Here is a 12,706-nt window from a genome sequence, read left to right as displayed (position 1 = left end):
TATTATTATATTGTTATGTTATTATTAAATATGTTACTATTACATAATATTTTATAATTATTAATTTATATAATTTATTTATTAAAAGAAAAAAATATAATAATATTATAGTGAATATACTATTGTATAGTATATTATTATATTATTATTTATTATCAATAATTTTTTTATTATTTTATTTATATTTATTATTATATAATACATTATTAACATATTAAATATTGATATTTAATATGTTATTATATTATTATATAAGATATTTTATTTATTATATTTTATATTATTTAATATATTACTAATATATTAAATTAACTATAATATAGTATATTGTAATATAATATAATAAGCATGTTGATAATAACTCTATATTAATTATATTTAATATATTATATTAGATATTATATTAACACATTCTCAAACTCAAAACCAAAACACCAATCTTAAAACACCTAAAATGTGCTTTGAAATAAGTGTTGTGTTTTTGGTTTGAGGATGATTTAGCTCAAAAAACGCCATGGTTTTCAAACGCATGGCGTTTTGTTTTTGATAAAAACACCACGGAAACAAGTAAAACACCATGTATCAAAACGGAACCTTAGGAAATAGATTTCCTATTCTTTGATTTCCGATTTTTTTTTGTGAAACGAACAGCCCCTAAGGAAAAAAAAAGTTTTTTTTGAACCAAAAAGAAAAATGCATACCAAGAATTGGGTGAAAGAGAAATGCGGACTAAAAGATCGATAAGTAACGATGCGAATTAATTCGAAATAATAAACGATTTCAGTGCAAAAGGGAAAGAAATTTATTTATGGATTAATGAAAAGAAAGAAATATTATATGTTTAGACAATTGAGAGAGCGGACGGCTCAATTTGAATCAAACAAACCATTTGCGGAGCCCCGATCCATCGTGGGCCCGTGGCCCGTTTGAATCACACGCTTTACTGGCCGAAACCCTAACCCAGTTCACCTCGCAGAAGCCCAGGAGGAGGAGGAGGAGGGCGAGGACGATCACCGGCGATGTCGTCGATCTACGTGTCGGAGCCGCCGACGAAGGGGAAGGTGGTGGTGAAGACGACGGTGGGCCCCCTCGACATCGAGCTCTGGCCCAAAGAGGCCCCGAAGGCCGTTCGAAACTTCGTCCAGCTTTGCCTCGAGGGTCGCTACGATCGCACCATCTTCCATCGTGTCATCAAGTCGTTTCTCGTTCAGGGCGGCGATCCCACTGGCTCCGGTACAGGTTAGTGGGCCCTAACCCTAGCCCTAACCCTAACCCTAATTTACTGAATTTGATCTGTGCTGACCCTAACCCTAGGGTTTGTTTGGTTCTCATTGCAACGGCAAGTATCACAATGTTACGCTCAACCCTGACACTAACTCGAGGTTGTAACCTTTTTGAACCGGAAATGAGATTTATGTTGCAAATTCCAATTTGGATTAACCGGAACGGAGGTCCACATGTACCTCCAGTTATAACTGCAGCTACAGATGACAAGTTTTCGAAATTGAACAGGAGAATATGCAATCCAACCTAGTCGTAGGGCTGCTTTACTTGTCATTGATCGAGAAAGAAACCCGAGTTTTTGGGGGTGATTCCTCGAGAATTGGACAGTGGCGTTTTAATAAAATAGTTTTATTAGTTCCTGAGATATTATAAATGCTAGGTTTCCCATTATGAGCAATGTTGGAGGCCAAGCTCCGCCCTGTAGGATCGCTTTTTCTTCAATGTGAAGTGAAAAAGAATATAGGAGACTATACATATAAAAAGTTTTGCACTGTTGAGTAAAAAGGAAGGGTGCGATTGGAAGGCTTCCCAGGAGGTCACCCATACTTGTACTACCATAGCCCAAACACGCATAACTACGTATTATGGAATAGTACATTTAACTGTGGAGCATTAGTGCTAGTATTATTGCATTCATTCATTTCCCTTCTCTTTATCCCTTTGTACGTCACCCCATCTGTAACTCTTCACACTTGAGGCCCAATTTGGATCCCATCAACATCCCAACCAATTCTGTAGGTCGGCATCTGTAGGCCTCGCCCTGCTGCAACCCTCAACCATAAACATGAAAGAGAAATGCTTAACAACTTTAGTTGCACAAAAGCAACAATTCCATTGCAATTGCAGTCTCAATGAACCAATCACATTGCGATCTAGATATACATACGGAGGCCAGAGGCATACATTAGTAACTATAGCGGTATGCGTGAAAAGTTCACATATTGTCTTATACATACAAAAAACAAAATGCAGCTCGTTAGAAGGATATAAATAAATATAAATGGGTAATTTATACTTAAATACCCCCAAGTGTAGCTCATTTTTAACTTTCATACCCCAATATTATTATTGCCCAAAAAATTCACCAAAGCTCAAAAAAGCCTAACACTGATACCCTAAAGTTTATTTTGCTCAAAAATGTTATACTATAATTCAAATAATTGTACTTATATTAAATAAAAAACAAATGAATAGTTTTAGTAGCCTCGGGGAAAGTGCTGAGAACCACTGTTCTAAGGACACGTTTGTTGATCTTGTGCAATTAGCCAAGACTAGATGTTCCTTAGATATATGATCCTTTCTCTACCAGATCCTAGGCATGCATGACCACGTAGGGAGATGTCCAAGGGTAAGCTTACCCAATAGTAATCAAGGAGAAGGATTTTCATGAAGGACAAAAACTAAGAAAGATTGTTGTTTTTCTATGTGTTATCTCTTTGCAGGGTCCCTTTTATAGACCAAAATAACCCGTTTAGAAATAACAAAACGAGATATTTCAACCAAGGGATTTCTCACGTTCCTAAAAACGTGAGAATCCTAAATAGCTAGAATAGGCTTGTGTACAGTAAAATACAAGAAAGTAAATCTCTAAGCCATTTGACTTCATAACATGCAATGTGAAATGCTATTGATTCAGCTTCCATTGTATAACTAGCAATAACAGGTTGTTTGTAAGAGCCCCATTTAATAGTATCTCCACCTAGAATGGACACAAAGCCTGATGTTGATTTAACATCTGAGAATCAGTTGCCTAATTGGCATCATTGTAACCTTCTATTACACCAGGAAAGTCAATATATAATAAACATGAATCTAAAGTGCCTTTAAGATATCTAAATATCTAACTACTCTTTCTAGTGCATGTTGATGTTCAATGCTAGGATTGCTAGGGTATCCACTCAATCTGTTTACTACATATGCAATGTCAGGTCTACTCCTATTTGTTATATACATTAGTAATCCCATGTGTGGAGCATATTTATGTTGTGAGATAGGATCTCCTAAATTCTCTTGGAGAGTAACACTAGAGCATAAAGTTTGGCTACATGTTTACTGTCACAATAATAATTAAATTTTCTAAGCATCTTCTCAATGGAGTGTTGCAACGACAAAGATATTCCTTTGTCACTTCTATATATTGTTATATTTATCTCCTTAAGACTAAAGATGAAGCACTAGATAGACTAAAAAAATTTAAACCCAAAGTAGACTTGATAAACAAATTAAGATAATAAGATTTGATCGAGGAGGAGAGTACCCTTCCAATGAAATGAAGTAGCTTTGTGGTGAACATGAAGTGATTGCTCTTCACTCATAATAGTGTTACTAAACGGAAAACTAGAACCCTAATGGATATAGTTAACGCTTTACTAATTAATTCAAGAACACCTGAAAATCTTTGAGGTGAAGCTCTGGTAAACTGCATGTAACATACTTAATAGGTTGTCTTCTAAGAAAACAAATAAAACTCCTTAAAAATTATGGAAAGAGAGACCTAGACTTGCCCATTTTAGAGTGTGGGGATGTTTAGCTAAAGTTAGTATGCTATAATTTAAAAAGAAGAATATTGGGTCTAAGACTGTAAGCTATGTTACCCGCGTACTTCTATAATGAAGCCGTACAAGTATCGGACACGTACCCGACACTTTCCCGTACCCAAACTTCATGGACACTTCTTGAATATATGCATGCAGTACCCGACACTTTCCCGTACCCAAACTTCATGGACACTTCTTGAATATATGCATGCATTTATTACAACATGTACTCAATTATACGATATATGTGTTAATTTAAAACACGTGCCAGACTTCCTAGACGTAGAGCTTACACTTCACATTCGTCTTATGAAACTAATGAGATATGAGTTGGGTTCGTTTTAGTCCATATCCAAGTTCAAAACTATATAGTTAATGGGTCGTTTAGATGTCTAGTAAAAAAATGAGTAGTTTACAATTCATATATATATATATGTAGCTGTGTCCCCGTACCCTACATTTTATAGTTTTGCTGTGTCCCCTACTCGTACCCGCACCCGTACCAGTACCCGTGCCCGTTTCCATGCAACTTATATTGTAGGTGTCATCTTTATTAGATATGCTCTAGATTTTATTGCAAATATGTCCTTAGTAATTAAATGGAGATTAATGAAATATCTAATAATACAATAATTAAAGCTATGCTACGTATTTTGGGGAAAAATGTTTGATATAAAATAAAATTTCTAAGCAAATAAATGATCAATCTACTAATACAGAACTTATAGAAATTTTCGAACCAAGAAGAAGTAAAAGAATTAGAACTGAAAAGAACTTTGAAGAACTTTTATGCATTCAGTAGAAGGCAATCCTACCTCTTATGAGGCGGTTATGACTTTTACCAATGCACCTTTCAGAAGGAAGCTATAAATAGGGAAATGAAATCAATTATTGAAATTGATTAGCTTACCTTCGGGATTGTTGAGTAAAAGAAATAACAAACCAAATATTAATTAAGATTATTTAGGAGTCTCACGTTTTTAGGAACGTGAGAAATTCTTAGGCTGAAATATCTTGTTTTGTTATTTTAACGGCCATTTTGGTCTATAAAGGGACCTAGAAGGAAGTAACAACATATAGAAAAAAAACACTTATTGTTTCTCAGTTTTCTTCCTCTCAAAATTTCTCTCTTTGATTAGTATTGGGCAAGCTTACTCTTGGGTGATTTCCCCTACAGGGCCTATTATAAAAGGGATCGTACTGCTAAGGAACATCTAGCTCGGTTGATCGCATGAGACCGGTGGATGTCTTTAGGATAGTGGTTCTCCATGCTTTTCTCAAGGCCGTTAAAATTGTTTCTTTATTTTTTATTAATAAATGAGCAATTATTTGAATTCTAGTCTAACAAAAAATAACCCAAATTTCAACAATCAAACTTTGATACGCCAAACTTAAAATTTTTTAAAACTTTTTTGTTAAACTTTTGGGGATATTAAAGTTAAAATATTGTTAAAAGTCTAGGGTATGAAAGTTAAATTTTATTGAAACTTTTGGGTATAATTATAAAAGCTAAAAATGAGGTAATAAGGGTACTTGCTGAGTGGAAAAAGCTTTGGGGTATCAAAGTTAAAAATAGAGTAAACTTTAGGATCTTTAAGTGTAATTTATGTAATGCAAAATTGTGGAATGTAATAATGCTGAAGTTAAATATCTAGCAATTGCACATGAAAGTCATGTGTTAAAGTACAAATAGGCGATCAAGGTATATATGCATAAGCAACCTGCACTATTTTGACTAATTGCTCTGGATTAACATTAATCCAGGTCAAAGTATTAGAATTATATTGTTTGCTTTCTCCCCCTCTCTTGCCTAGTTGGAGTTTCATCCTTTATTTGACATGCTGGGAAGATTTTAAAATTATTGGAATCTGGCTAACTCTAAGTTGAATGATGTCGTATCCCTTGTAGGTGGTGAAAGCATTTATGGGGATGTTTTTGCTGATGAATTCCATTCACGTCTAAGGTTTAACCACAGGGGTCTAGTTGCATGTGCTAATGCGGGGTCACCTCATTCAAATGGAAGTCAGTTCTTTATAACGTTAGACAGATGTGATTGGCTAGATCGGAAAAATACAATTTTTGGAAAGGTAAAAACTTATTTCATTTGTCCTTAAGAGGTCAAGTTATTTGGATCTCATTCCCAGTGATGCAGGTGACTGGCGATTCCATATTTAACCTTTTAAGGCTGGGTGATGTAGAGACAGATAATGATGATCGGCCACTGGATCCACCACCGAAGATACTTTCCGTCGAGGTACATATCTAGTGAACTGTCTTTTGTCCATTCATGGTATCCATAACATGATTGAATTGTGAGGACAACTTATTTGTAGAATCTTTTGGGATTTACGATCTTATTGAGACAAACAATGAATCCTTCTCATGGAGATGAGGCAACAAAGACTAAACTGTAAATGAAAGAAAGAAAGGTGTTGAAGGATCATGTAGTCTGACCATGTAGATAGAGAATGATAAGCAGATAATGCAATTTAAAAGAAAGAATCATGATGGACACTTTAGCTGCTATATATATTATCTCATATAAATTCATCAATTGGTCTAAGTATGTTTGTCATCTTCTTTGTTCTGTTCCACAACTAATTGTGTTAGTTTCTTAAATTTTATTTTTGAAGTTGTTCAAACAGAAAGAGGAAAGTGACTTCAGATCTTATTAGCCAGTGTCCACACATGCTATACCATCTAACTTGGAAGCCTGTAAATTAATATTTTTCTCCTAAAGAGAATCAAGATGCTATAATATGATCTTCTTGGCTTATACTGTTTTGTACTTGGACTTTCTCAGCTATAAAGCAAGTACATAAACCATTGAATGGTTTCTAATAGTATAATTATTTAGATATATGGTCTGAAAAGAGGGCTTATTCCCCTAGGTTCATGTATGTTTAAGATATGTTGATTATGATCAATGTACACTGTCTATATGATATATTCAATAAACTTTTTACTATAACCATTCATTTTTTTTACATTTGTACGTGCAGGCTAGAGTTCCTATGCATTTAAGTAGATTAAATGCTTCAATCGTAATTGATGTACGGATATTTAGTTTAATGGTCATTTTCCAATATGATTCTCTTATGATTTAGGATCTGAAAATCTTGGTCATTTTTCTGCACATGTGCAAGTTTCACATTTGTCATATAATGCTAAGAGAATGAACTGACTGCCACAACCCCCAACTCGAAAAAAAAACCACACACACAAAAAAAAGGAAAAGAGAAAAAAACCTGCTAGTTTTTTTCCCAAAACAAATGCAAGATGATGCAGGCACATTGATTAACCTAGCCACACATTTGCCAGAAAGTATGAGCTCTTTTTACCTCAGTGCTTGGAGATTTAGACAAAATTCAGTGATGTACATGATACTTTCAAATGCCTTAAGTACAGTTTTCTGATTTTCTCTTAGGTTTTATGGAATCCTTTTGATGACATAGTCCCAAGGCGGGTGGCTGAGAAGCCTGTTTCTCAAACCACGATTGATGCCACCAAAAAGGATCAGAAGCAGAAAGCTGTTAAGTGAGTATTGTAATGCTTCATTTGGATATTAATCTTGTGGTACATGGAAATGCTCCTTAATGTCCCATCATCATTTGTTAGTATTATGTAGTGTCATATGGGCACTTCTAGTCATATAATATTGTCGGTTAAATATTTGTTTCTGTTTATCTAGGAAGTTGAGTGTGTTATCCTTTGGAGAAGAAGTTGAAGAGGGTGAAAAAGAGGCAGCAACCATGAATGACAAAATTAAGAGCATTCATGATGTATTAAATGATCCTCGCTTTATTAAAGAAGAAGAACAAAAGAATGATTTGTTGGTAAAGCCCTTTTCCACATTTTAACAGTACTTCCTTTCTTGATGTAAAATACTGATTATTTGTGTGTTTTGACCTTCAAATTTGTTATTCTAATGTAATTGACAATGATTATACAAGTCACTTGATGTTGTACCCGGTAAATGTGGGTTAGTTCCTCTTGATCAATTTTCAACTACTTAAACACTGGTTCCACTCTTATGAAATTTATGTCATGCAACAAACACTGTCTATGTTTGCCATATTGATATGTTGTATAACAAAAATCTAAGCATTTTTAATATGGGATTGGTTTTGAGATCTGTTGCTGTTAGAATTTGCTCCATCTTTGTTATAGCCTCTTTGATTTGGTTAGTTCGGATGTTCTGGCCCTAATACTGTAGAATGCTGATCATGAGCAAGTACCCGTCTGACCTTGCATGGGAGGGTGATGTGTAGAACTGAACTAGAAATTTATGGTCATATTTTCATCTGCTTATAGATATTTTTGTGGTGAAATATCCTGTTTGATTGGCTGATACAAGCTTACAGCTTCTTTCCTTATTATCTTATATATATATATATATATATATATCACATGATTTTAACCAACTGTTTTAACTCAAGTAAGGCTATTTTGAAGTAGTTTTTCGAATATGCAGGATCCAGCAGAAGTTGAAAGAAGAAAGGACGTTCAGTTGTCCATCAGAGAGGCTTTAAGCTCCAAAAAAGGGTGTTCTAGTAAGGATCAAGAAGCTAATTCTCTTGATGCTTCTGATCATAGTGATGATGATGACGGTGATGAGGCGAAATTTGATGAACGCATGCGATTGCAAATTCTAAGAAAGCGCAAAGAACTCGGTGATATTAAAAATAATGAAAAATTTTCAAAAGGTAATTTATTTTCCTCAGATATCTCTATGATACATTTGCTTGCCAAATAAATTCCATGTCATATGTTCTGTTTTATGTATTTCTATAGGTTTCTCCATGAAATTGCTGCTTGTACCGAGCTCATAACACAAACATGATGTTACTAATTTCTGGTCTTTTTAACTTATATGAGCAATCTTCACCAGAAAATTGATTTGGTTCTTGTGGATGGGAAGCATATGTCAGGTCTCATGCCCCTCATCAATTGTTAGCTTTAAAGAACCTTTATGGTTCTCTAAGTACTATATCCTTCATAAAGTCCGGCCATATCATACATCAGACATCTGTCATGTATCCCGCACACTTTTGCATACAACAATAACAACAACAAAGCCTTTTATCCCAAATATTTAGGATCGGCTACATGAATCATATTCTTCCATTCCATTATATTGTGGGACATATTCTCCGGTAAGTTAAACATAATCATATTTTTCTTAATTGCTTCCGACCAAGTTTTTTTTAGGTCTACCTCTAGATGATTTCCAAGGCCCATTAACTATAATACTATCACATTTTCTAACCGGTGCACTAAGAGGTTACTGTTGTACATGATCAACCCATCTTAGTCGATTCTCTCTCATTTTATTCTCAATAGGACCAACCTCTACTCTACTATGGATGCACTCATTTTTAATCTTATCTTTTAGTGTATACCCACAAGACCATCTCAACATTCTCATTTCTACTACATTCATTTTTTGCACTTGTACCTATAAAGCATTGTTGGTCTTATAATGCCCTATAGAAATTTTCCTTTAGTCTCATTGATGTTCTATGATCACATAAGACTCCCGAAGCACTCCATTTCCACCATTTCGATTTGATTCAATGGACAATATCATACCAAATCTCACCATTATGCCGAATGACTAATCCTAAATAGCAAAAATAATTATTTTTAGATATTTCTCGACCATCAATATATATTATAGGCTCTTTTCTTTTCTTAGATTTACTAAAAATGGACTCCATATATTCTGTTTTTGTTCTACTAATTTGTGCATGGATATTTTGTTTTAAAACGAGGGAAAGTACTTGAAAGGTATTTATGAAGGATTCATGGGAGAAGATTAGTAACAAGAAGCATACATGCTATGGTTTTAACTTCTATGATTTTGCAAATCCGTGCCATTTTTTTAAACTGTTTGGAAACCAGTGTCATCTTTTTGAAACTAGGGCAGGGAGGCAACAAGTATTGAGAGTCCATTGAATCCTTAAATATGATATAGTGACACACTTTCTATCCCTAACCAAGGATTCCCAAGACGTTGCTTCCTGGATTAGTCCAGGGTCCCATCTGGTATTACTCCCCCTCAAAGCATACTTAAACTAGGGACTTCTTTTCATTCTTCCTTCCTTGAAATGATAGTTATTGACTTACAGTAACCTTTTGAGCTTATAGAAATCATTACATATCCTTTTGATTTACACCCCATGTGGGAATATTCACTTGGGCTTGACATACTCCCTCCATTGAGCGTGACTACCTTGCCATGCTAACACTTATTGTGTGATAATTATCTCCATGGATTCTAGAGGTGACCTTGACAGGTTCGAGTGCTGGCCAGCCCCAAATTTCTGTGGCATGACGTTCCGCATCCCATAGCACTTAGAGGGTGTTTGTCCATCTGAAAATGAATTGAAATTGTAAAAGTGACTTTTTTTGGAGAGTGAAAGGGCGTCCAGGTCAGAATGCAAGTGAAATATATTCTATATTTAAAAGAAAAAAAATTATTCTGGAATTTAGAAAAGTAAAGATGACATGGCAATATAATTTTATGTATTAATTTAAAATTGTATTACATCAATTTTCATGATGCAATAATAAATAACTATTTTAGTGGTCCTCAATTTTTCAACCTGTCATAATGACTTTAGCACTTTTTTAGGGGTCAAACATGCATTAAATCTATGTGTCACTCCGTTTGCGTTCACACACACTTTTAATAAAACAAACATCGCAAGTACTGAAAGTGGTTGGCTTTCACACTTCCATTTTTCACTTTCTAAAATCAAACAAACCTTAGGCCTGCACGCTTTCAGTTAGTGTTAGACTATATAGATTGCTACATCTTCAGCAAGGTCTTCTGAAGAGGACATCCACTCTTGTAATGCTCCCCAGCAAGCTTGACCACAGATTTGTCTCATGGTTTCTCCTTGAAAAATGTTAGCTGTTACTAATTCATAGCATTTATTGTATACCAGACACATTCTCAGCTTTATTTTGTGTGGGGCTATTCACTTGATTGTTATCGACACATCCTCACAGTATTTCACAATTCCCAGTGATTAAAATTTGCCATGTCAGACACTTTAGGACATTTGAAACCCATGTTCCATGGCCAGCTGTCAAGGTAACACTATACTTCGTTATGCTAATTATTGAATTTCCTTACAATTTGCACATTCTACTCATTTTGATGTATTTTACAAATTGTTTTTTTGGCGATGAATTCTAAGAAGATGTGGTACACATTCTTTCTTACAATTATTTCTTGTTGCTTTCTGTTAGTTTAAACTAGAAATGTGCTTTATCTCAGTGATACCTCTTGTTAATTAGGCATAGGATTCAACGAATATGCGAAAAGAATGGTGCACACTGGTTTGTGGGTTTGTTTGTTTCCTTATTCTCATGGTCAGTGTCGGTAAAATTTTAAAAGTAGTTTGGTCCCAACAATCTCTTCAAGTAACAATGAATAGCAGAAGTGAGAAGAGCTTAGTAAACCATCCAAAATAACTGTGTAAGGCCTTATTATTCTTACAGTATACAAATTTCCTTGTTTTCTTGTATGGAGCTTAAAGACCTGCAAGACCAATGAAGCATACATAGAGATGAAGCATGAATGTAATCAGCAAATCGCATTCAACCAAATAAGACATATAAGGCACAAGTATCGAAAATAAGAAATTACAATTATGAAAAAATTCAGAGAAAGTATTATAGCAACTCATGTCAAAGGTAGTCCAAACATAAATACACGTAAAGAAGCATAGATATAATAATCAAATACAGTAAACAGTAAAGATAGAACATGATAATAATAACAGCGAAAGTACAAAATAGAGATATACAAATAAATAAATATCAATATTCAAAGAGTCATAAACAAATGTAACATGTAATATTACTAGAAAGCACAAGATGTAAGACAAAAAATGCATAATAAATCAGGCAAAAGGACAATAAATATTATAATAAGGTATACACAACACATAATCACAATTGAAAATAGTATTAAGTAAAAGAAATAAACATAGATAAAAACACATCAATACATATAGACAAACAAACAAAGACAAATCATAATAATCAATAGCATAATGAAATGATACACAATAATTATTAGCATACAACAATTATATAGCATAAAGTAAATAATACGAAATCATAGACAGGTTCAAAAAAACACAAATAAAATTAAAGCATAAAGACAAAAGATATCAAATAAAAAGATAAACAAGATTCAGAAACATATGATGTGTACAACAATATAATCATCATGTATAATAAGCATTAAAATGAAAACGTATACATAATAATAAGCACATAAAAATGTGAATACTCATAGTACTAATCATGCTAACAAGATAAATTATGATGGAAGTAGTCACAAAATATTATATGATAAAATAGACGTAAGAGCAAACAAGTGATTCAAAATAATCATATTATACAAAACATAATAAGGAAATAATTATATATGTATTCGACAAACAATATAATAAATCAAAAATGTTAGTAATATCCATAAGGTAAATAATAAATATAAACAAGATACAACATTAATAATCATTACGGTATAAAATCAATTCAGATGTAGCAATATATGACATAGTAATCAAAATCACATAAACACAATAAGCATAAATATTCATAAGTAAAGATGTATAGTACATAAAATATGGATTATGGAAGATAAACTAGATCTATAACAAATGAAAACATAAGAAGGCATAAATTTGTAAAATAAAACACCGATATATTATAGATAAACGTACGATGAATGATTGATGAACATGTGAACATAAACACTGATAATACATGAAACAGAACACGATTAGACAAGATCGATACTAGAAATGATGAATGACTATAAATCAATAACAATATACATCGTAAATATAATAATCTACGTG

General features: G+C 33.5%; 1 protein-coding gene across 1 annotated transcript; it reads left to right on the top strand.

Annotated features, from left to right (window-relative positions):
• The first annotated feature begins 908 nt into the window (after positions 1-908).
• Positions 909-8,577, top strand: LOC109827855 (peptidyl-prolyl cis-trans isomerase CYP57). Its single transcript, XM_020394875.1, has 6 exons — positions 909-1,239; positions 5,730-5,908; positions 5,974-6,075; positions 7,249-7,358; positions 7,513-7,657; positions 8,296-8,577. Exons 1-6 carry the CDS (start codon positions 1,020-1,022, stop codon positions 8,575-8,577), a joined length of 1,038 nt encoding a protein of 345 aa, XP_020250464.1. The 5' UTR covers positions 909-1,019.
• Positions 8,578-12,706: the final 4,129 nt, after the last annotated feature.

This window comes from Asparagus officinalis, unplaced genomic scaffold (assembly GCF_001876935.1).
Source record: "Asparagus officinalis unplaced genomic scaffold, Aspof.V1 AsparagusV1_Un480, whole genome shotgun sequence".
NCBI lineage: Eukaryota > Viridiplantae > Streptophyta > Magnoliopsida > Asparagales > Asparagaceae > Asparagus > Asparagus officinalis.
Note: the sequence above shows the minus strand (reverse complement) of the source record. Positions and strands in the feature narration are given on the sequence as shown.